This window comes from Solanum dulcamara, chromosome 9 (genome assembly GCF_947179165.1).
Source record: "Solanum dulcamara chromosome 9, daSolDulc1.2, whole genome shotgun sequence".
Taxonomy (NCBI): Eukaryota; Viridiplantae; Streptophyta; class Magnoliopsida; order Solanales; family Solanaceae; genus Solanum; species Solanum dulcamara.
The window spans coordinates 13,195,629-13,222,779 of record NC_077245.1 but is presented as its reverse complement, the minus strand read 5'-3'; the positions used below and the strand labels follow the sequence as shown (position 1 = coordinate 13,222,779).

The following is a 27,151-nucleotide window of genomic DNA, read 5'->3' as shown; positions in this document are numbered from 1 at the left end:
TCTCTGCATCATGAAATATTGCAGGTCCAAATGGACGTCAGTACGTGGAATGTATGAGTATGTAATATGGCAAAATGAAACATACCTCAAGGAAGAATAACATCGGATCAACTATCTCGAATCAGAAAGGTAGGAGAGACTCACATAAGACGTCACAAGTTTAAAGTAAGAATACATTTCTAGACAAAGGCCTATCACACATCATACAATCTAATCCAATCATACACGATACAGTTCAATCAAATCATATATTATCCGATTCAATCCAATCGTATACAATCGGTTCAACCCGGTCATATACGATCCGATCCAATCCAATCATATATCCTTCCATTCAACCCAATCAACCTATCACCTAATCCAATCCAGTCCAATCGTACACTATCAAATCACAATTCATCTAATCAAATCCGATCAATGCAATCAACTCACAATCAACTCAAAGGGCTCAACTCAATAAATATGCAAATTAAGTTATGCGATGTCTTACAATTCAACTCAATCGTCTACAATCACAATCAAACCAATCAGATCAAGCACAATCCATTCAATTGGGAGTTTCTCTAACCGACAACCATCACCATATGAGCGAGTGATAGTACAACAAGCCAACGTTATTGCCGCGTCCGTTCATACCTTGCCAGGGTATGAACGCATCAACCAATCATAGATCCAATCCAACCGAGTCCTATAATGTCAGGAAAAATATTTTGGGGAAGCATCCGACTTTAACGGTTCAATCCCCTTCTATGTTTGGCGACGTAGTTTATTGGTTCGAGTATGGACTATACTCTTACCCAATTTGGTGCTTGATACTCCTCCCAAGACTCAATATGCTCATATCTATCAAATGAGTAAAATACTCAAAATGCTCATTCAGTCTCATCGGATTCTTTCAAATCAACTCATTTAGTCTCATTGGACTCTTTTCAAAACTCAATCAAATCTGGCCTCATTGGACCTTCTTTCAAATTGACTCATCTCAAATCATCAAACTCTTCTCTTTAAAATCTATACAATCTCAAAAATCGACATTTTAAAGTAAAAATACTCAACTCACTTATACTCAAAATACTCGTGTTCAAAAATAATTAAAAGACTTCTCAAACTCAACACATGCTTAAACTCTTTTCAAATCATAGATGAAAATAATTACTCTTTAAACTCAAAATAGTGTATAAATAGTTTATGCAAAAAAAATGGTTTCAAAATCATTTATTTTCAAAATGCTCATAAGACTCCAACCACATCAAATTAGGTAAATCACATATCACATAATTACATTAGACTCCAATCCACTTCATCACATAACATCCTCATCAATATACCTCTACATCAATCATTCTACACATATTAAATAAGCACCATTCACGTCATCACTCACATCGTCATCAAAACATCATCATCACATCATCATCATATATTATCATTTACATCATCATCAAACATTATCATCACATCATTGTCAAGTATCATCATCACATCAATCATCTAACATCTACTCCAAAGTCCTTATCTTTGTCCTATGTTCATTTTATAGAAGCAAAGGGACATTCTTAACTAACCAATTCGTTCTTTTCATTCCAATCAATACATACATACACACAACTATCCATCTCAACCTCAAGACATTTATGACAAGAAATCTCATCTTGGGTTCATGTGAATGAAACATGAACTCATACTCTCAACAAAACTCAACTCCAAAAATGTCGTCAATACCTATAAATCTATATACAAAGATACATTTGTATTTAATAATATGAAGAATAACTATTTAGTAACTCAAGTCATTAAAATCATCAATCAACCATTTCTAGAAGGTGCAACTCTTTCACAACTCCTAACCAACACATCTATGGGCATATGGAAGAACTCAATCCATATTTTAGGTTAGCCTTACATACCTTGTTTGAAGACTTTGAAGAAACCTTGATGTTGGGTCTTCAATGGGGGACTCAAATCTTGAAGCTCTTGGACTCTTTTTGTTGGAAATGGAGAAGATGAAGAAGAGAGAGAGAAGCTCCTAGGGCTTTTTAGAGAGAGAGTGGGGGCTGCCAAAAATGGGTTCCCAAAAGACCAAGGGTTACATATATATAATTTGGGTAAGTTCCCAAATTGCCCCTCCTCAAAAGTTCTGAAAATAGGCTAAAACGCCCTTGGCGCGATAGTGGCGCGTCGCGCCCTTACAGCGCCAAGGCCAATCATGCCTAAAACCTGCACAACTTTTAGTGGCACGTCGCGCCAGGGACCAAACTACTGAGGCATGTTTCTGGCGCGATAGTGGCGCGTCGCGCCCTTACAGCGCCAAGCCCATTGTTCTGAATTCTAGAAATTTGGCCTGAAAAACCCTGCACAACTTTTAGTGGCGCATCGCACCAGGGACCAAACTACTGAGGCATGTTTCTGGCGCGATAGTGGCGCGTCGCGCCCTTACAGCGCCAAGCCCATTGTTCTGAATTCTGGGAATTTGGCCTGAAAAACCCTGCACAACTTTTAGTGGCGCGTCGCGCCAGGGACCAAACTACTGAGGCATGTTTCTAGCGCGATAGTGGCGCATCGCGCCCTTACAGTGCCAAGCCCATTTCCCCAGCAGTTGCAACTCAGGCCAAAAATGAAATTCCTGTAGTGCTAGTTCATCTTAGGATCGTCATATCGTTTGACTCCGAACTCCAAAATTTACGTTCTTGATGGCGTTGGAAAGAAGACTCGACGACCTTTAATTTGGTAGGTCGTGGTCCACCCAGTTCTTTATATCCTAGGAGATATGGTCGTTTGAAGTTGACCCTTATACTAACTCGTCCGAAAACTTAATCGATTGGAGTTCTTTGGACTCGACTTGGTGTTAGAGATACCTTATGACCCCTAAACACATCTAACACACTTCAAATACTTAGGAATTAATCCTAACTCACATGTAGAATTACAAGTCCTCCGGCTCGAGTCTACCCACACGTGAAGAAATGTTTGATTATTTGCGAATTTTTTTCCGGGGTGTCACACTCTATGGGATGTAGATTGGTCGACGGGCCGTAACTCCGACTCATAGGAATGGTTCTCACACTTAGAATTATTCTAAGTCTTATGGTGACCTACAAATGGCCACCTACAACTCGTAGGTACTCCTATGAATAGTACGTACCACTCGTGGCTACTTGACAGTGGTTCCTTTACAATTTTCTCATGTTTTCTCTAGTTTCTCAAAATTAATCTAAGTTAGAATAGCACGGTGTGTTACAATATGAGCCACTTTTGTAACGAGATACCTATCAACTCTAAATACCAAAGTTAAGGGATATATCAAGCCCTTTTCCCAAAAAAGAATATAAGTAATCTTTAATTCAAATTAAATTATTTTAGACGTTGTGGTTAAAGTATGTTTCGAGTAAGTTAATGTGAAAATACTTTAGATAATTTAAAATTATCGCTTTTTTCCCTCGAAGACACTGATGAAACAACTTTGTAAATATAATTTTTAAATTTTGGAGTCAACCACATTAAATGAGATCGGATTATTATATTATAAATATTCATAAAAGGAAATTAATTCATCTTCATACCAAAACAAAATTTGGGATGCTATTTAATTTCTCATAAATGAAATCTATAAATAAGAATGAAGAGGCAAGACTTTCATATGCAGTTCTCTCTCTTTCAGGCTGAAATAACAAGGTATGTTAGGTCTTCCTTTTCTTTTCTTTTCTTTTTCTTGTCCTTTTTTTGGCTTCATTTTTATCGAATTGATTCAGTCTATGATTTATTTTTTATTTTTCTCCTCTTATGGATAGTATTTTGCAAGTCTTGAATGTTGTGTGTAATTATCCTCTTCATTGCATTTCATAGAGCATTATTTCTTTTCCAATCTAGTCAAATTAAAATTGATACATTTTTTATGTAAAATAATTTAACTTTAATTTTTTTCCTTATTCTTAATGAAAAAATTTCATTGCAACAAAAAGCTAATTAAGACATGTTCAAGATTATATGTTTCTATCATTTAGTCAAGGTTATATCATGGGATTATAATTTAAAATTATGATCAAGAGATTTCTTGTTCTATTTCACCTACTCACATTATATATATGAGATAAATAATTTCATAATTATGGCATAAATATATCTATCATGATTTTAACTATTATTATTAACCAAACACGTGATAGATCTAGTCCTAAATTTTATACCAAGATAATTCACTTAAGCCCTACAACCAAATAACTCATGTCCACACCAAATTTGAGTCAATCATGTCTAGTATAGATTAAATTTCTCCTTTTGATAATTTTGGAAAATGTTACATGGCCCTTGATTAAATTTAGTCAAAATCTTAACTGAAGCAGTTCATTAAAACGACTACAATCTCCATTGGTCCTATAACGAAAGAATTCATGATCCTTGCATGAACGAATGCAATTTGCAGTCCCTTCTCACTTTTTAATACAAATTAATTACAGATATCTTTTTTAATGACTCAATAATGTGAGATATTTTTTACACTGTCACCATATAAAATAAACGATTACCTTTTTATTTCAATTTATGTGAATTCATACTCTGATAGAAACAGATTCTTCAATTTACACTATGCCAGGTAATCTAGAAAATGTTCATTAATTGAACACATCAATGAAGAAAGTTAGAGATTTTAAAATATATATTTAATTAATGTACATCACACACTAAAGAAAATTAATTAGATTTTTAAAATAAATTCTTAAAAGATTCCCTATTTATTATTCCATGAAATTCAAGCAAATTTAAATTATAATTTGAAAAATATGTCGTTAGTGAAAATTAAAGCAAGACTAATATATATTAATGTAAAATAAATTACGCATTCCAAATGTTTCCATATTTGTTAGTTTTAGGAAACTTTCTAAACCTTTTCCGATACAATAAGGGACAAATTAAATTAACATTTCTAATTAATGAATATTTAACACAAAAATTACGTAGTTTTCTTTACTGTTACTCACATATCAATTTCTTTCGCCAACATTATCAAAACAAGAATATTGAAGCATCAACTCATCAAAAGTAAGTGTTCTTCGCTTGAATCTCAATGACATATATACTATGAGTGAACATAATTATTATTTAATTATTTGACTTGAGTGGTGCAACTTTGATGGATTTTACACAACTGGATAATAATCCAATTAGGTACAAGTACAAGAACTGATGGGGATACATCTAACAAACAAAATGCATTAGATTTGGCAAAGGTTGTTGCAACACTAAGCAATTGTGTACTGGTTATAATGCAGCGCTCGCATATTAAGGGAATGTATTACATGGTAAAGAAATGTTATGCTCTATATTTATGTTTTCGTAGTTGATAAAACAACACCAGAAATCTAAACAGCAGCCTTTGCCAAGGCTAATGCATTTTGTTTGTTAGATGTATCCCCATCAGTTCTAGTACTTGTACCTAATTGGATTATTATCCAATTATGTAAAATCCATCAAAGTTGCACCACTCAAGTCAAATAATTAAGCAATAATTATGCTCACTCATAGTATATATGTCAGTGAGATTCAAGTGAAGAAGGCTTACTTTTGATGAGTTGATGCTTCGATATTCTAGTTACATGTTCATTCTTAAAAGTCAATACGTGGAGAAGGTTTTGATGGCGACACTGTAATCCAGAATTATGCATTTTGGAGAAGGTTTAACTTGTTAGAATCTATGTGTTCATTCCTTAAACTCATGGAACTTTGCTTCAACATTTCTTTCTTCACGGTAATTAAACTCTAAACTTTTTTTGTTTTGTTCAATGTAATATTGCTTTCTATATAGTTTTATGAAATTGTTAAAAATTGTTTCTCGTATATTTTTCTTTTAAAAGTTTGTAGTTCCAGATTCAATGTCAAAGACAGTTTGTGCTCCACTAGAGCATTTGCATATTCTTATGTTATGTTTCACATTTCGTGATCTAGCTCAAGTTTCAACTGTTATTTACTTGCTTCAAAATGCACCACAATTACACACACTTAATATCCTGGTTATGTTTAAAGAGTGGCATATTAATATAAATTCTTATTACTAATGCTTCCTAATTTAAACAACGATAGTTACTTGTTCTATATTACATGTAGCACTTATAGAATTTGTGCCTTTTAAAAATAGAATTCCTATACTAAATGTGCATTGAGAAAGTTGAATATTAAGAAAAAGTTACCAAACATGTTTTAAGTTGCATTGTTCCTTTTCCAAGTCGTACAAAAGCTTCTAAATAGTTTGATAATTCAACATCTTTCCTTTTATCTGTATTTTACAGCTTTAGGATATAACCTCTTTATTGATATAACTTAAAAGATATAGATTGTCTTTGAAGCAAAACAAATGAGTCACTGAAAAGATGCGACTCCTATGCTTGACAAAAAATGTGCGAGGATTGTCATCAAAGTGAATTTGTGGACCTAAAGTCTTACATCATCCAAGATTTTGAATTTCACAAATGCACTTGTCTAACCATTTTTCGAAAAATTTGTGAGGTACAAAAAATAAATTTTCTTTGTCATATATCTTGACTATGCCTTTGCTAAGATAAAAATAGTGGTGAAATCCTTAAAATTCTTATTATCTTATGAGATATTTCATCTTCAATATGGATATTTAAAAGCACTTGAAATAAATATCGTTAAAGACTTTAGTGATCCTGAATGCAATAGTATATATTGAATTGTAGGTAAATGATTTTACGGCAATACTTGAAGGAATATTTATTGCCATTAAAATCCTCTTTTGGTGTAATGATATTCGATACATTTGCAATTACAATATAGTAATAGTTTCCATGAATCATTTCCTATATTGTTCTAATTTTACATTTCCTCTCCATATACAACACAAAATCGAAACTCCCAGGGATGGCGAAGTAGTGGCAGTTGCAGACTATTTGATAGCACCAAACTGTGTGGATAAGGATCTCACGACACTTGAAACGATAAAGTTAATAAATTTCATGAACTCCTCTGCTGAACTTCTTTACATTGAGCTGCACTTGGAGAGATCAGTAAATATGACATTAATATTTTTTTTCCAAGTATTAGAGTAAAGAGAATATATACTAGCTTAGAGAATGTGGAATAGATCCACACCCTTAGAGTGTCGTCTTTAGACCTAAGGGGGAGATGATAAGGTAAGGAACCAAGTCTAATATGAAAATCAGATAGTGATGTGTTTAGAAGAAGTTTTGGTGATATATCAGTCCATTCATACTCTAGCGCATTCCGCAATCCCAGCCATTATAACACCCTATTGATTTCATGCATATCAACATTATGTCCATGACCTTTGCTCATACACTTCAGACAGAATCACATGTATGCTCAGTTCCCAGACTTTAGCCCATTGATCTCAATCTTACTCTATAATTTTTCGATTACCAGCCTCATGATATGAATCTATTCTAAGCACTTATGTCTCATAGTATGCTCAGCCTCGCAAATTAGTGAATTAACCCTCAGTGGCTCGCAAAGTGAAGCTATGTCATGCATATTCTTATATCACAATTTTTCAAATGAATCGTGCTCTAGATCTCATGCTCTAATCCCCTATAGTGATCTTTTTTCAGTTTTGATGGTGATACTGATGGTAGTAGTTGAGTATTGATAGATAAGAGAAGGTTGCTGTTTCTTGTTGTGATAGTGGTGGTGTAATATTCCATCTAAGGTGAGGTTATCAATGTGAAGGAAGAGCAAGATGAAGTTTTGTTATGAGAAATAGTCAGATGAGAGCATTTGGTATGTTTCCTTGTAGTGATGCATGATATTTTAGCGGCTAGAGAACATAAAAAGCCAAAAAATTCTTAGAAGAGTTGATTACTTAGAGTCCATGGAGTGGTTATAGTATTAGGCTTGAATGTGGTATTGATGACATGTGGGTGAATGCTCGACGCATTAGGTGATTCTTGATTATGACTCAAGGTTTGTTAAATGTGGTGGTATGGAGTAGTACTCTTGGGATGAAATTCCCTATATATTATTTTATATTGAGAAAAAATTCATGATTTTCAAAAAGAGTATAAATGTTTTCAGAGAGTATTTCATCAAAGTAAAGTAAAGCAAAGTAAAGATTAGTTTTCCTGAAGAGGGCTTTTTTTAGTATTAACTCAACTCAGATATCATATGAGTATTATTAATATTTCTTATTTTTGGAGTAGTATTGAGCACCGATATTGATAATAGCACATATGAATCAAAGTCCCATAAACTACATAGCCAACGTAGGATAAAATCATACTGAAATACGTGCGACTCCTCACTGCCTCTGAGAAGGCCTATTATATGGATCTATGGATTAAAGTTGTTGTCTTATACCCCGGCAAGGTATAAGATGGCTCTGACAATGTGGGAAGGATGTTGTATCATTGTGGGCTCATCAGTAATGATTGTCGGTTAGGAAAACTTTCCAATAAAGTAAAGTTGTCTTATTTTAATGTTTTGCTTCTATTGTGTACTTTATAGTAAAGTTCGAATGGTTTTTACCTCATATTTATGCATTATTTTAAATTGAGTTATGTTCAGCCTTCAGTTCCTATATCTATTTTATTTAGCCATATTATATATCGTACATTATATGTACTGACGCCATTTGGCACTGCATTATTTTATGATGCAGATTCAGGTGCTCACGATCGCAGACACTTCAGTAAGATCTTTTCCCATCAACAGTTGGTGAGACCTCCTTGCTTTCGAAGGGCTCCAGTTTAGTTTGTAGTTCAGTTATTTTATTTAATTTATATTCAGGTAGTCGTGGGTTTTGTCTCCGCACATATCTTCAGTTAGTAGAGGCTTCATAGATAGTCAAAGCTAGTGAGTCAGTTCAATTTATTTATTCTAATATTTTAAACACTATTGCTATTTATATTAAGAGTTATTATTAGACTTTACATAAATTGAGTTTTGCTTAAACATTTTAAAGGTTCACATTCTAAAGCTTCCCCGTGTATTTTAGTCGTATTCAGTAGTTAGCCAGGCCAAGGGTTCGCTGGGAACCAGCAATAATTTTCGAGTTTCAGCCACGTCCAGGGAGTTGGCTCGCAGCGTGGCAACTTCTTTTCAGGAAGCTTTTACTGGCTCATTGCCCTTCACTTGTTGAGGTGACAGTTAAGCCTCCAAGATCATTCGAGGGTGATGGAGTCTGGAGTTTTTACCTTGAGCTGTTGCAGTTTCCTCCAGCATCACCAAATGTTTGCGTACTGCTTGATGAGTATTAATTCCAGCTACCTAATTATACTATTAGGATAGCTAGCCACATTGATTTATTCTCTTCATAGTTTATCAACATTTTTCATTTGTGCCTTTTAAAAAAGAAATCCCATAGTAATTGTGCATTGAGAAAGTTGAATATTAAGAAAAAAAAGTTATGAAACATGTTTTAAGTTGCATGTTCCTTTTCCAATTCGTACAAAAACTTCTAAATAGTTTGATAATTGAACACCTTTCCATTATATTTATATATATATATATATATATATATAGTTTTAGGATATAATCTCTTTATTTATATAACTTATCAGATATAAATTGTTTTGAAGCAAAATAAATGAGTAACTGAAAAGATGTGCTCCTATGCTTGACAAATAATGTGTGCGGATTTTTATTATTTGACAAAGTGAATTTGTGGACCTCAAGTCTTACATCATCCAAAATTTTGACTCCCAAAAATGCACTTGGCTAACCTTTTTTCAAAAAAAAATTATGTGAGGTACAAAAAATAAAAATTCTTAGTCACATATCTTGACTATGTCTTTTTAATGATAATAGTGGTGAAATCCTGAATATTCTTATCTTCATATGAAATAGTTCATCTTCAATATGGGTCTTTACAAGCACTTGAAATAAATATTATTAAAGACTTTAGTGATCTTGAATAAAATAGTACATACTTAATTGCAGGTAAATGATTTTGCGGCAGTACTTGAAGGAAAATTTATTGCCATTAAAATCCTCTTTTGGTGTAGTGATATTCGATACATTTGCAATTACAATCTAGTAATAGCTTTCCATAAATCATTCCCTATAGTTTTCTAATACATTTTCCTCTCCATATACAACATAAAATCGAAACTCCCAGGGATGGCGAAGTAGTGGCAGTTGCAGACTATTTGACAGCACCAAACTGTGTGGATAAGGATCTTACGACACTTGAAACGATAAAGGTATTAAAATTCAAAAACTCCTTTGGTGAACTTCTTTTCATGAAGCTTTTGCTGGCTCGTTGCCCTTCACTAGTAGAGGTGACAGTTAAGCCTACAAGATCACTCAAGTATGATGGAGTCTGGAGCTTTTACCTTGAATTGCTGCAATTTCCTCTAGCATCACCAAATGTCGATGTACTGCTTGATGAGTATTAATTCCAGCTAGCTAGTTATACTACTAGAATATCTAGCCACATTAATGATTTATTCTCTTCGTAGTTTATCAACATTTTTCATTTATGTGCATGAAAGCTCAACTTTTCCTATATTTTGGTGTTCAAAGATATTAAATCCATTCACTCAGGATTTCACCTCCTGTGGTAGTGGGGATTTGACATTGGCCCCTATCTTATTTATTACTAATATAACCAAAAAGCTAGTACAAGGAGGAGAACAACAAACTTTACCTCTACAAGATCCTATTCACGCTAGTTCTTGGCTGGTTGAATTCCAATGCTAAGTTCGTAATTGTTTCTTAAGAATTTAATTTATATTATTAGTAGTATAAAGATTTTTTATACTATTACGCAGACAAATAAGAGAAGAAGAGGTCTTATAGCTTTGTCGTACAAGTGGGCTACTTTGGTTATAATCAATGAAAGATTATCACAATAGAACTTTCACGTGATTAAGTAGGTTCTCAATTGAAATAATAAAGAGAATTCAATTTTCATAATGATGTTACTAATGTTTGTTCAACTTTAAATGACAATCTAATCAACTTTAAGTATTAAGCTGTCTTGAAAGCGGATTTTAAGTTCTCACAAAGCTTAGAGACACTTCCCGTGGAAAATTGAGGGACCAAATTCATCATACTCACCCTTCGTTATCAACATTTGCATAGGATGTAGTTATTAGTGTTGAATCCCTTGATCTTAAAATCGTAACTCCTTGGAATGGCGAAGTAGTGGCAGTTACAAACTATTTTATAGTACCAGACTGTGTGGATAAGGATCTCAAGGCACTTGAAATGATAAAAGTTCATGAATTTCGAGAACTCCTCTCCTGAACTTGCTTTCATGAAGCTTTTGATGGCTCGTTGCCTTACACTATAGAGGTGATAGTTATGCCTATGAGATCACTCGAGGATAATGGATTCTAGAGATTGTACCTTGAACTCGAGATCACTCGAGGTTGATGGAGTCTAGAGATTGTACCTTGAACTGCTGCAGTTTCCTCCAGCATCATCAAATGTCGACATACTGCTTGAAGAATTCCCTGATGATAAGTATTAATTCTAGCTAGCTAAGTTATACTATTATTATAGCCACATTAATGATTTGTCAACATTAAGTTTCATTTGTGCGCATGACAGCTCAAAGTTTCCTATATTTGGGTGTTCAAGTTAATATCATATATTGACAAAAATAATTGAAAAGTGTTTTGTTATATTAAATCTATTCACTCAGGCTTTTACCTTCTGCAGTGGTGGAGAATTTGATAATGACCCCTGTCTTGTTTATTACTAATAACCAAAAAACTAGAACAAGGAGGGGATAGAATTGATCCTCCTATCCAGGTGATGTACTTCCTCTCAGGTGGTGCAACCACCTCGATCGTTGTGCTGCTTGGAGCAACAGCAGTGATTTCCTTGTTCATGCGTTCTACTATGCCAGGAAACAAAGTTGAGCCACCACTAAGCACAATGTTTGCAAATAAATCCTTCCTAATACCAACATCACTTTTCATGATTGAGTTATAAGCTTTTTCATGGATTCCTATCGGTCCCTTTCCGACCAATGATGGATGGAATAGGACTTCAGGACAACGGAACCTCTCAGCACCAATATTAAGGTCTTGTCCGCCAGGAAGCTAAAAGACCTTCTCAACAGAAGATCAGCCATCTTGTAAGGACTTCAAAAACATAGTATAGTTTGATTCTCTTTTCTAGCTCAAGGATAGATACGATTTTCATATTTCCAGTTGAAATCACCAGCTATTAACACAAGAACGAGTAATTTTCTGCCAGTGAAAAGAAAAAGAGCAAAATGTTGAGTATTAGTGAGGACACTTATGTGGGTAATCTAACGAATTATGTGGGTAATCTGAAATCATATTCGATAACAAATTAAATACTGAATCCGATGTATCATCAAATAAAATTGAAGCATATGCATCTTTATGGGAAAACAGAGGACTTTTTCTGGTATACACAAAAATCAATCCATGAGATTTATGCAGAGAGAGAGAGTGAGAGAGAAATAAAACTTACCCAAATCATCATCGCTACATAACATGAAATAGGGGTATCAAATGGGCAAGTTGGGCTAATATGAGCAAATTAAACTTGGATTTGAAATAAGTGGAGCGCTTACCTTCTAACCTATAGTATGACTTAGGGTATCAAATGGGCAAATTGGGCTGCTATAAATAAATTAAAATGGGTTGGGCTCACCTTTTACTCTGACCTGCCCCCCCCCCCAACTATCCATCAAGGGTAGCCTTCGTGTCCAACCCAAAACCTCGACCATCACCCGATGAAACCCCATCCCGACTTAGACTCGAGATCCAACTTGACCAAAGACCTAACACAACCCAATCTCTAATAAGGACTCGATCCCCAATCCTAACCTAGGTCCCAACTCTAACTTGAGACCCAAGACCCATACCAACCCTAAGACTCGACCTTAACTTGGGATGTGATCTCGCCCCGACCCAACCATTACCTAGGACTCAAGCCCCGAACCTTGGTCATAACCCGAGACTTGGACTTGAGACCCAAGATCCGGATTGGACACTAACCTGACTTTGACTGGAGATTTGAGACTCGGGACCTAAACCTCGACTTTGACCCTAACCCTAACCCTAACCCAAGATCAAAGACTCAAGACTTGAGCCCTAACTTTGACCCGTGACACAATCTTAACCTGAGACCCGAAACACCACCCACTACTTTGACCCGAGACTCAAGCCCTGACCCTAACCTAAGACCCCACCTCATCTTGAGAACTGAACAATATGTGATACCCAAGCCCCAACTCACAAAAATCAAAGTAAATCTCAAGTAGTAAACACAAATAGAGTGAAACATAAAAAGAGGCTAGAATTAAGCTCAATTGAAGATTACCTTAAAAATGAGTTATGGTGGATTGGGCTAAAATGAGCTCAGTAAGAAATTATCTTGTATCTAACTCATAAAATTTTGAGTGGGTGGACAAGACATTAATTTTTGGGCCCGCATCCCTAGTATGACTTGAGATTAACACAATTTTTTTGTCAACTTGTTTAGATACCATATACATAGTGTCAAGTGAGAGTGTGAATGTGGTTTTGAGAACTATTGAGCTTTCAGATTGTTTTGTCCACAACATATGATTTGATACATATTTTATTTTGTATATTTGAGATTATGCAACAACCTAATTTTTTTACATTAAAATTATGTATAGATTATTTTTTCCATTTAAGTGTATATACATTAAGGCTTTTTATGTAGGTAGTATGTATAGAATTTGTTGATGAACATTTTTTTCTTTTAAAAAAAGGTTTTAAATAAAAGGGGGCCATAAGGCATTTACATTGCTGCCCACCCAAATCAAATTGCGGGCCTCTTGGCTCTTGCAATGGAGTATTTAGTTGGGGTCAATGGCGGAGTCAGAATTTTCAATAAGAAGATTCAAAATCTGAAAAAGTAGGCACACGAACTAGTCGAAGTGGGTTCGATATCTACTATTTATACATAAATTTTTTTTTAATCATGTATAAATAATATAATTTTTGGTCGAAGGGAGTTTGGATGAACCCCCTAACCACCATGTGGCTCTGCCCCTAGTTGTGGTGTCTAGATGTATATTCTCAAAGTTTGAGAGCTTAGAAGCAAGTTAAGGTGTCCATCTAATGAAATTTTGTCTTGGATTTATTCATAAATGTTAAAATTGACAAGATTCTATATAGTCTTAATGTACCAACTTGGTAGGTGAAAGTTAGGTGAAAGTTCGGTAAACTTGGTAGGTGAAAGTTTGGTAAACTTAGTAGGTAAAAGTTTGGTAAACTTGGTAGGTGAAAGTTTAGTAAACTTTGACATCTTGACAAAATGTGATGTCATGAATGACATCAAGAGAGAATTTATTCCCAAAAATAGGTAGCTCTTAATCCATTTGAAACACACCTCAAAAACAATTCTCTCTTGTCTTCTCATATTCTACGGCATTTGCAAAATACATTAAAAGAGTAGAGAATTGATAAAGCAATTCTCTTAGTTGTATTTGGGATCTCTCTCCTTTCTTTGTTAATACAAAGACAGTTATTCTCTGGTGGACGTAGGATCATTCTGATCTAAACCACGTTAAATATTGTTGTTCTTTCTTGTTTTTTATATTCTCATATTTACACTAACAATTGGTATCAGAGCCAAGGTTTTGTCTGAGTATGCTCTGTAGTTGCAGCACAATCTGAAGTTCCACATCCATTATTGAGTAGGTACATAATTCAGATGATGAATATGTACTAACAACATCATGCAATAATGGAGCCTATGACAACAAATGAGTGTTGGACTGTGATTGTACTCTACATATGACATTCTGAAGAGATTGGTTCAGCAGCTATGAGAAAAGTGGAGAAACTATAGTAATGGGCAATAATGCAACTTGTAAAATAGTTGGCATTGGTTAAATTCGGGTTCACGACTATTACAGAAGTCCATCATGTTCCTGATCTGAAGAAGAATTTGATATCCCTGGGTACTCTAGATAATCAAGGCTACAAGTACATGAGAGAGGGAGGTATAATGAAAGTGACTAAAGGTTCTTTAGTCATGCTGAAGGCCAAGATAGAGGATGGCCTCTACACACTAGCAGGAAGCACCATTGTTGGCTCTGTTAATGCGTCTACAGTGCAGCAGTTATCTGATGATGATAAGTCAAGATTATGGCAAATGACACTAGGACATATGAGCACACGAGGACTGAAGATGTTGAGAAAACGTAACCTTTTGAATAGTAAGAAGATCATCACACTTGAATTTTGTGAGCATTGCGTCCTAGGGAAGCAGAAGAAGGTTAGTTTCAGCGCTGGCAAGCACAAGATGGGAGAAGTGCTAGACTATATCCATTCAGATTTATGGGGTCCCTCTCAGCTTCCATCGAAGGGAGAAAAGAGGTATCTTCTCATACTCATTAATAATTTTTCACGAAAGGTTTGGGTGCATTTATTGAAGGCAAAAAGTGATGCTTTTGAAGCATTTAAAGAATGAAAAATTTTGGTTAAGAATCAAATGGAGAGAAAAATCAAGTATCTTCGCACAGATAATGGCTTGGAATTTTGCAGTGAAGAGTTCAAAATTTCTGCAAGGTTCATGGGATAGCAAGACATAAGACGGTCAGGCACATACCACATTAGAATAGAGTTTTCGAGAGAATGAACAGAACTCTTCTTGAGAAGGCTCGTTGTATGCTCTTACAAGCCAAAATATCCAAAGTATTTTGGGCTGAAACAGTTCACACTGCTTCTCATATTGTCAATCGATCTCCAGCATCAATAATTGACTTTAAGACTCCGAATGAGGTATAGTCAGTTGAACCCTCTAACTATTCATACCTACAAATATTTGGGTGTCCATCTTATTATCATATTAATAAAGGAAAGCTTGAATCAAGGGCTAAAAAGGCTATATTCGTAGGGTATGTAGATGGAGTAAAAGGGTACAAATTTTGGTGTTTATCTTTACTCAAATTTGTAGTTAGTAGAGATGTTACCTTTGATAAATGCTCTATACTTGATTATCGTAAATTTTTTGTGGAGTTATCAAGAAACAAGAACAACGAGCAGGTGAAGCTACCGTTGGAGCATACCAAGAAAAAGGATCAAGAGACTCAAGTTGACGAGTCTGAAGATACAGATCTTGAAGAACATGCTGTCAATAAACCATACATAATTGCGAAGGGAAGGGACAAAAGGAAAATACAAAAACCGGAACGTCCTATAGAGCAAGAAAATCTGATTACCTACACGTTCGTAGCTGCAGAAGAAGAGATTAAAGACCTCGAGCCCTCTTCGTATATTAAAACAACTTCTTGCAAAGATGCTGCACAATGACGGTTAGCCATGATGGAAGAGATGGAGTCTCTTCACAAAAATGACACATGGGTCTTAGTTGAAAGGCCAAAAGGAAAGAAGTCAGTTGGATGCAAATGGATCTACAGAAAGAAAGAAGGTATTCCTAAAGTGGAAGATGTTAGGTTCAAGGCGAGATTGGTTGCAAAGGTTTCAGTCAGAAGGAGAAAATTGACTATAATGAGATCTTCTCTCAAGTCACTCGTGTTGTGACAGAACAATCAAATGTTGTTCCTTCATCTTCCAGTTCTTCTGTTGATCATGATCCAACTATTCTATCTTCAAGTGCTGCTCCATCTGTGGTAGCAAGACCACCAATTGTTAAACTCTACTCAAGGAGGAGAGAGAATGATGATACTTGTCATGCACCAATTATGTCGCATGATTCATGGACTTGCAAATTCACGTATTCCATTGCTAATTTTGTTTCATACGACCGCTTATCCTCTATGTCTAGATTTTTTATTGCCTTTATAGACTTAATCTCTGTACCAAAAATAGTGAATGAGGCATTAAATCATTTTGGATAGTCCGATGCAATGCTTGATGAAATGCATGCCTTAGAGGAAAATCACACGTGTATAATTCAAGAACTCAATAAGGAATTACATAGATAATTCAAGAACTCAATTTTATGGGCTTGAAACTCAAACTCAGCTCAATAAATGAAGATGTAGAGCACGAGGACGAACTTAGTCTAACATTGTGAATAGCCTTATATACCTGAAACGACGATTATCTAAGTGAAACTCAAAGATGTTGCTTGAAACTCTTGAACCTACCTTTTCTCCTTCTCTCCAATTCTTGCTCTCAAAAGATTCTAAGTGTTAATGAGAGAAAATCCTCATTTGGTACTGATAAGGGGTTAATTTTAGTCCCAAAATGACTTGGTTTTAAGTTTGAAAAAGGTGGTAAAAGAGAAGAATGCCCCCACTTAAAACTTGGCCGCTACGGGCCCCTTCCTACCTGCCTTAGGGTCTCTTTCGTAGGAACCAGGGTCCATTTATTGAACTTTCTAGAATTTGCTAGGTGGGTCTATGACCAACTTCCTATGGGTCATAGACCATAGGACGGCTCGTGGTTACGGCTTGTAGAACTTCACTAGGGGAAGGACTTGGGTTCTACTGGTCCCTTTCTATCTGTCATAGAGCCCTAGATGAATCATAGGCCTGGTTTGTAAGACCTGATGCACATTCCAGTAACTAATGGAATGTCTCCTCGAGTCTATGAGGCGACTCTATGGGATGTAGACTGGTCGACGGGCTGTAAGTCCGACTCGTAGGAATGGTTCTCACACTTAAAATTATTCTAAGTATTGTGGTGACCTACAAATGGCCACCTACAACTCGTAGGTACTCCTATGAATCGTAGGTACCACTCGTGGCTACTTGACAGTGGTTCCTTTACAATTTTCTCATGTTTTCTCTGGTTTCTCGAAATTAATCTAAGTTAGAATAGCACGGTGTGTTATAATATATGAGTCATTTTATAACGGTAAGGGTATATGTGAGAATAGCACGGTGTGTTATAATATATGAGTCATTTTATAACGGTAAGGGTATATGTGAGCCACTTTTGTAACAAGAGACCCATCAATTCTAAATGCCAAAGTTAAGGGATATATCAAGCCCTTTTCCCAAAAAAGAATATAAGTAATCATTAATTCAAATTAAATTATTTTAGACATTGTGGTTAAAGTATGTTTCGAGTAAGTTAATGTGAAAATACTTTAGATAATTTAAAATTATCGCTTTTTGCCCTCGAAGACACTGATGAAACAACTTTGTAAATATAATTTTTAAATTTTGGAGTCAACCACATTAAATGAGATCGGATTATTATATTATAAATATTCATAAAAGGAAATTAATTCATCTTCATACCAAAACAAAATTTGGGATGCAATTTAATTTCTCATATATGAAATCTATAAATAAGAATGAAGAGGCAAGACTTTCATATGCAGTTCTCTCTCTTTCAGGCTGAAATAACAAGTTTTCTCTCGTTCAGGCTGAAATAACAAGGTATGCTAGGTCTTCCTTTTCTTTTCTTTTCTTTTTCTTGTCCTTTTTTGGCTTCATTTTTATCGAATTGATTCAGTCTATGATTTATTTTTTATTTTTCTCCTCTTATGGATAGTATTTTGCAAGTCTTGAATGTTGTGTGTAATTATCCTCTTCATTGCATTTCATAGAGCATTATTTCTTTTCCAATCTAGTCAAATTAAAATTGATACATTTTTTATGTAAAATAATTTAACTTTAATTTTTTTCCTTATTCTTAATGAAAAAATTTCATTGCAACAAAAAGCTAATTAAGACATGTTCAAGATTATATGTTTCTATCATTTAGTCAAGGTTATATCATGGGATTATAATTTAAAATTATGATCAAGAGATTTCTTGTTCTATTTCACCTACTCACATTATATATATGAGATAAATAATTTCATAATTATGGCATAAATATATCTATCATGATTTTAACTATTATTATTAACCAAACACGTGATAGATCTAGTCCTAAATTTTATACCAAGATAATTCACTTAAGCCCTACAACCAAATAACTCATGTCCACACCAAATTTGAGTCAATCATGTCTAGTATAGATTAAATTTCTCCTTTTGATAATTTTGGAAAATGTTACATGGCCCTTGATTAAATTTAGTCAAAATCTTAACTGAAGCAGTTCATTAAAACGACTACAATCTCCATTGGTCCTATAACGAAAGAATTCATGATCCTTGCATGAACGAATGCAATTTGCAGTCCCTTCTCACTTTTTAATACAAATTAATTACAGATATCTTTTTTAATGACTCAATAATGTGAGATATTTTTTACACTGTCACCATATAAAATAAACGATTACCTTTTTATTTCAATTTATGTGAATTCATACTCTGATAGAAACAGATTCTTCAATTTACACTATGCCAGGTAATCTAGAAAATGTTCATTAATTGAACACATCAATGAAGAAAGTTAGAGATTTTAAAATATATATTTAATTAATGTACATCACACACTAAAGAAAATTAATTAGATTTTTAAAATAAATTCTTAAAAGATTCCCTATTTATTATTCCATGAAATTCAAGCAAATTTAAATTATAATTTGAAAAATATGTCGTTAGTGAAAATTAAAGCAAGACTAATATATATTAATGTAAAATAAATTACGCATTCCAAATGTTTCCATATTTGTTAGTTTTAGGAAACTTTCTAAACCTTTTCCGATACAATAAGGGACAAATTAAATTAACATTTCTAATTAATGAATATTTAACACAAAAATTACGTAGTTTTCTTTACTGTTACTCACATATCAATTTCTTTCGCCAACATTATCAAAACAAGAATATTGAAGCATCAACTCATCAAAAGTAAGTGTTCTTCGCTTGAATCTCAATGACATATATACTATGAGTGAACATAATTATTATTTAATTATTTGACTTGAGTGGTGCAACTTTGATGGATTTTACACAACTGGATAATAATCCAATTAGGTACAAGTACAAGAACTGATGGGGATACATCTAACAAACAAAATGCATTAGATTTGGCAAAGGTTGTTGCAACACTAAGCAATTGTGTACTGGTTATAATGCAGCGCTCGCATATTAAGGGAATGTATTACATGGTAAAGAAATGTTATGCTCTATATTTATGTTTTCGTAGTTAATAAAACAATACCAGAAATCTAACTTGTCTGTTTAGATTTCTGGTGTTGTTTTATCAACTACGAAAACATAAATATAGAGCATAACATTTCTTTACCATGTAATATATTCCCTTAATATGCGAGTGTTGCATAACCACTACACAACTGTTTGGTGTTGCAGCAGCCTTTGCCAAGGCTAATGTCTTTTGTTTGTTAGGTGGATCCCCACCAGTTCTAGTACTTGTACCTAATTGGATTATTATCCAATTATGTAAAATCCATCAAAGTTGCACCACTCAAGTCAAATAATTAAGCAATAATTATGCTCACTCATAGTATATATGTCAGTGAGATTCAAGTGAAGAAGGCTTACTTTTGATGAGTTGATGCTTCGATATTCTAGTTACATGTTCATTCTTAAAAGTCAATACGTGGAGAAGGTTTTGATGGCGACACTGTAATCCAGAATTATGCATTTTGGAGAAGGTTTAACTTGTTAGAATCTATGTGTTCATTCCTTAAACTCATGGAACTTTGCTTCAACATTTCTTTCTTCACGGTAATTAAACTCTAAACTTTTTTTGTTTTGTTCAATGTAATATTGCTTTCTATATAGTTTTATGAAATTGTTAAAAATTGTTTCTCGTATATTTTTCTTTTAAAAGTTTGTAGTTCCAGATTCAATGTCAAAGACAGTTTGTGCTCCACTAGAGCATTTGCATATTCTTATGTTATGTTTCACATTTCGTGATCTAGCTCAAGTTTCAACTGTTATTTACTTGCTTCAAAATGCACCACAATTACACACACTTAATATCCTGGTTATGTTTAAAGAGTGGCATATTAATATAAATTCTTATTACTAATGCTTCCTAATTTAAACAACGATAGTTACTTGTTCTATATTACATGTAGCACTTATAGAATTTGTGCCTTTTAAAAATAGAATTCCTATACTAAATGTGCATTGAGAAAGTTGAATATTAAGAAAAAGTTACCAAACATGTTTTAAGTTGCATTGTTCCTTTTCCAAGTCGTACAAAAGCTTCTAAATAGTTTGATAATTCAACATCTTTCCTTTTATCTGTATTTTACAGCTTTAGGATATAACCTCTTTATTGATATAACTTAAAAGATATAGATTGTCTTTGAAGCAAAACAAATGAGTCACTGAAAAGATGCGACTCCTATGCTTGACAAAAAATGTGCGAGGATTGTCATCAAAGTGAATTTGTGGACCTAAAGTCTTACATCATCCAAGATTTTGAATTTCACAAATGCACTTGTCTAACCATTTTTCGAAAAATTTGTGAGGTACAAAAAATAAATTTTCTTTGTCATATATCTTGACTATGCCTTTGCTAAGATAAAAATAGTGGTGAAATCCTTAAAATTCTTATTATCTTATGAGATATTTCATCTTCAATATGGATATTTAAAAGCACTTGAAATAAATATCGTTAAAGACTTTAGTGATCCTGAATGCAATAGTATATATTGAATTGTAGGTAAATGATTTTACGGCAATACTTGAAGGAATATTTATTGCCATTAAAATCCTCTTTTGGTGTAATGATATTCGATACATTAGCAATTACAATATAGTAATAGTTTCCATGAATCATTTCCTATATTGTTCTAATTTTACATTTTCTCTCCATATAGAACACAAAATCTTAACTCCCAAGTCCAAGGATAGCGAAGTAGTGGTACTTACAGACTATTTGACAGCATCAGACTGTGTGGATAAGGATCTTACGACACTTGAAATGATAAAGTTAATAAATTTTATGAACTCCTCTGCTGAACTTCTTTACATGGAGCTGCACTTGGAGAGACCAGTAAATATGACATTAGTATTTTTTTTCCAAGTATTAGAGTAAAGAGAATATATACTAACTTAGAGAATGTGGAATAGATCCATAGCCTTAGAGTGTCGGCTTTAGACCTAAGAGGGAGATGATAAGGTAAGGAACCAAGTCCAATATGAGAATCAGATAGTGATGTGTTTAGAAAAAGTTTTGGTGATATATCAGTCCATTCATACTCTAGCGCATTCCTCAATCCCAACCATTATAACACCCTATTCATTTCATGTAAAATCAACATTATGTCCATGACCTTTGCTCATACACTTCAGACAGAATCACATGTATGCTTAGTTCCCAGACTTTAGCCCATTGATCTCAATCTTACTCTATAATTTTTCGAATACCAGCCTCATGATATGAATCTATTATAAGCACTTATGTCTCATAGTATGCTCAGCCTCGCAAATTATTGAATTAACCCTCAGTGGCTCGCAAAGTGAATCTATGTCATGCATATTCTTATATCATAATTTCTCAAATGAATCGTGCTCTAGATCTTATGCTCTAATCCCCTATAGTGATCTTTTTTCAGTTTTGATGATGATACTGATGGTAGTAGTTGAGTATTGATAGATAAGAGAAGGTTGATGTTTCTTGTTGTGATAGTGGTGGTGTAATATTCCATCTAAGGTGAGGTTATCAATGTGAAGAAAGAGCAAGATGAAGTTTTGTTATGAGAAATAGTCAGATGAGAGCATTTGGTATGTCTCCTTGTAGTGATGCATGATATTTTAGCGGCTAGAGAACATAAAAAGTCAGAAAATTCTTAAAAGAGTTGATTACTTAGAGTCCATGGAGTGGTTATAGTATTAGGCTTGAATGTGATATTGATGACATGTGGGTGAATGCTCGACGCATTAGGTGATTCTTGATTAGAACTCAAGGTTTGTTAAATGTGGTGGTATAGAGTAGTACTCTTGGGATGAAATTCCCTATATATTATTTTATATTGAGAAAAAATTCATGATTTTCAAAAAGAGTATAAATGTTTTCAGAGAGTATTTCATCAAAGTAAAGTAAAGCAAAGTAAAGATTAGTTTTTCTGAAGAGGGCTTTTTTTAGTATTAACTCAACTCAGATATCATGAGTATTATTAATATTTCTTATTTTTTGGAGTACTATTGAGCACCGATATTAGTAATAGCACATATGAATCAAAGTCCCATAAACTACGTAACCAACGTAGGATAGGATCATACTGAAATACGTGCGACTCCTCACTGCCTCTGAGAAGGCATATTATATGGATTCATGGATTAAAGTTGTTGTCTTATACCCCGGCAAGGTATAAGATGGCTCTGACAACGTGGGCATGATGTTGTATCATTGTTGGGCTCATCGGTAATGGTTGTCGGTTAGGAAAACTTTCCAATAAAGTAAAGTTGTCTTATTTTAATGTTTTGCTTCTATTGTGTACTTTATAGTAAAGTTCGAATGGTTTTTACCTCATATTTATGCATTATTTTAAATTGAGTTATGTTCAGCCTTCAGTTCCTATATCTATTTTATTTAGCCATATTATATATCGTACATTACATGTACTGACGCCATTTGGCACTGCATTATTTTATGATGCAGATTCAGGTGCTCACGATCTCAAACACTTCAGTAAGATCTCTTTCCATCAACAGTTGGTGAGACCTCCTTGCTTTCGGAAGGCTCCAGTTTAGTTTGTAGTTCAGTTATTTTATTTAATTTATATTCAGGTAGTCGTGGGTTTTGTCTCCGCACATATCTTCAGTTAGTAGAGGCTTCATAGATAGTCAAAGTTAGTGAGTCAGTTCAATTTATTTATTCTAATATTTTAAACACTATTGCTATTTATATTAAGAGTTATTATTAGACTTTGCATAAATTGAGTTTTGCCTAAATATTTTAAAGGTTCACTTTCTAAAGCTTCCATGTGTATTTTAGTCGTATTCAGTAGTTAGCCAGGCCAAGGGTTCGCTGGGGACCAACAATAATTTTTGAGTATCAGCCACGTCCTGGGAGTAGGCTCGGGGCGTGACAACTTCTTTTCATGAAGCTTTTACTGGCTCATTGCCCTTCACTTGTTGAGGTGACAGTTAAGCCTCCAAGATCATTCGAGGGTGATGGAGTCTGGAGTTTTTACCTTGAGCTGTTGCAGTTTCCTCCAGCATCACCAAATGTTTGCGTACTGCTTGATGCGTATTAATTCCAGCTAGCTAATTATACTATAAGGATAGCTAGCCACATTGATTTATTCTCTTCATAGTTTATCAACATTTTTCATTTGTGCCTTTTAAAAAAGAAATCCCATAGTAATTGTGCGTTGAGAAAGTTGAATATTAAGAAAAAAAAGTTACGAAACATGTTTTAAGTTGCATGTTCCTTTTCCAAGTCGTACAAAAACTTCTAAATAGTTTGATAATTGAACATATATATATATATATATATATATATATATATATATATATATATATAGTTTTAGGATATAATCTCTTTATTTATATAGCTTATCAGATATAGATTGTTTTGAAGCAAAATAAATGAGTAACTGAAAAGATGTGACTCTTATGCTTGACAAATAATGTGTGCGGATTTTCATTATTTGACAAAGTGAATTTGTGGACCTCAAGTCTTACATCATCCAAAAATGCACTTGGCTAACCTTTTTTCAAAAAAAAATTATGTGAGGTACAAAAAATAAAAATTCTTAGTCACATATCTTGACTATGTCTTTTTTATGATAATAGTGGTGAAATCCTGAATATTCTTATCATCATATGAAATAGTTCATCTTCAATATGGGTCTTTACAAACACTTGAAATAAATATTATTAAAGACTTTAGTGATCTTGAATAAAATAGTACATACTTAATTGCAGGTAAATGATTTTGCGGCAGTACTTGAAGGAAAATTTATTGCCATTAAAATCCTCTTTTGGTGTAGTGATATTCGATACATTTGCAATTACAATCTAGTAATAGCTTTCCATAAATCATTTCCTATACTTTTCTAATACATTTCCCTCTCCATATACAACACAAAATCGAAACTCCCAGGGATGGCTAAGTAGTGGCAGTTGCAGACTATTTGACAGCACCAAACTGTGTGGATAAGGATCTTACGACACTTGAAATGATAAAGTTATTAAATTTCGAAAACTCCTTTGGTGAACTTCTTTTCATGAAGCTTTTGCTGGCTCGTTGCCCTTCACTAGTAGAGGTGACAGTTAAGCCTACAAGATCACTCAAGTATGATGGAGTCTGGAGCTTTTACCTTGACTTGCTGCAATTTCCTCTAGCATCACCAAATGTCGATGTACTTCTTGATGAGTATTAATTCCATCTAGCTAGTTATACTACTAGCATAGATAGCCACATTAATGATTTATTCTCTTCGTAGTTTATCAATATTTTTCATTTATGTGCATGAAAGCTCAACTTTTCCTATATTTTGGTGTTCAAAGATATTAAATCCATTCACTCAGGATTTCACCTCCTGTGGTAGTGGGGATTTGACATTGGCCCCTATCTTATTTATTACTAATATAACCAAAAAGCTAGTACAAGGAGGGGAACAATAAACCTTACCTCTACAAGATCCTATTCACGCTAGTTCTTGGCTGGTTGAATTCCAATGCTAAGTTCGTAATTGTTTCTTAAGAATTTAATTTATATTATTGTTAGTATAAAGATTTTTTATACTATTACGCAGACAAATAAGAGAAGAAGAGGTCTTATAGATTTGTCGTACAAGTGGGCTACTTTGGTTATAATCAATGAAAGATTATCACAATAGAACTTTCACGTGATTAAGTAGGTTCTCAATTGAAATAATAAAGAGAATTCAATTTTCATAATGATGTTACTACTGTTTGTTCAACTTTAAATGACAATCTAATCAGCTTTAAGTATTAAGCTGTCTTGAAAGCGGATTTTAAGTTCTCACAAAGCTTAGAGACACAGCCTGTGGAAAATTGAGGGACCAAATTCATCATACTCACCCTTCGTTATCAACATTTGCATAGGATGTAGTTATTAGTGTTGAATCCCTTGATCTTAAAATCGTAACTCCTTGGAATGGCGAAGTAGTGGCAGTTACAAACTATTTTATAGTACCAGACTGTGTGGATAAGGATCTCAAGGCACTTGAAATGATAAAAGTTCATGAATTTCGAGAACTCCTCTCCTGAACTTGCTTTCATGAAGCTTTTGATGGCTCGTTGCCTTACACTATAGAGGTGATAGTTATGCCTACGAGATCACTCGAGGATGATGGATTCTAGAGATTGTACCTTGAACTCGAGATCACTCGAGGTTGATGGAGTCTAGAGATTGTACCTTGAACTGCTGCAGTTTCCTCCAGCATCACCAAATGTCGACATACTGCTTGAAGAATTCCCTGATGATAAGTATTAATTTTAGCTAGCTAAGTTATACTATTATTATAGCCACATTAATGATTTGTCAACATTAAGTTTCATTTGTGCGCATGACAGCTCAAAGTTTCCTATATTTGGGTGTTCAAGTTAATATCATATATTGACAAAAATAATTCAAAAGTGTTTTGTTATATTAAATCTATTCACTCAGGCTTTTACCTTCTACAGTGGTGGAGAATTTGATATTGACCCCTGTCTTGTTTATTACTAATAACCAAAAAACTAGAACAAGGAGGGGACCGAATTGATACTCCTATCCAGGTGATGTACTTCCTCTCAGGTGGATCAACTAACTCGATCGTTGTGTTGCTTGGAGCAACAGCGGTGATTTCCTTGTTCATGCGTTCTACTATGCCAGGAAACAAAGTTGAGCCACCACTAAGCACAATGTTTGCAAATAAATCCTTCTTAATACCAACATCACTTTTCATGATTGAATTATAAGCTTTTTCATGGATTCCTATCGGTCCATTTCCGACCAATGATGGATGGAATAGGACTTCAGGACAACGGAACCTCTCAGCACCAATATTAAGGTCTTGTCCGCCAGGAAGCTTAAAGACCTTCTCAACAGAAGATCAGCCATCTTGTAAGGACTTCAAAAACATAGTATAGTTTGATTCTCTTTTCTAGCTCAAGGATAGATACGATTTTCATATTTCTAGTTGAAATCACTAGCTATTAACACAAGAACGAGTAATTTTCTGCCTGTGAAAAGAAAAAGAGCAAAATGCTGAGTATTAGTGAGGACACTTATGCGGGTAATCTAACGAATTATGTGGGTAATCTGAAATCATATTCGATAACAAATTAAACACTGAATCCGATGTATCATCAAATAAAATTGAAGCATATGCATCTTTATGGGAAAACAGAGGACTTTTTCTGGTATACACAAAAATCAATCCATGAGATTTATGCAGAGAGAGAGAGAGAGAGA

General features: G+C 34.1%; 2 protein-coding genes across 2 annotated transcripts; both read right to left on the bottom strand.

Annotated features, from left to right (window-relative positions):
- Positions 1 to 11,621: 11,621 nt before the first annotated feature.
- LOC129903543 (actin-like) lies at positions 11,622 to 12,432 on the bottom strand. The gene is made up of 2 exons (XM_055979095.1): positions 12,421 to 12,432; positions 11,622 to 12,020 (listed from the first exon to the last, which is right to left on the bottom strand). Exons 1-2 carry the CDS (start codon positions 12,430 to 12,432, stop codon positions 11,622 to 11,624), a joined length of 411 nt encoding a protein of 136 aa, XP_055835070.1.
- Positions 12,433 to 25,723: 13,291 nt separating this feature from the next.
- LOC129903542 (uncharacterized) lies at positions 25,724 to 26,789 on the bottom strand (the record flags this gene model as incomplete). Its single annotated transcript, XM_055979094.1, has 2 exons — positions 25,724 to 25,796; positions 26,431 to 26,789. Coding segments are annotated over 2 exons (432 nt in total), but the record flags the coding sequence as incomplete, so codon positions are not given.
- Positions 26,790 to 27,151: the final 362 nt, after the last annotated feature.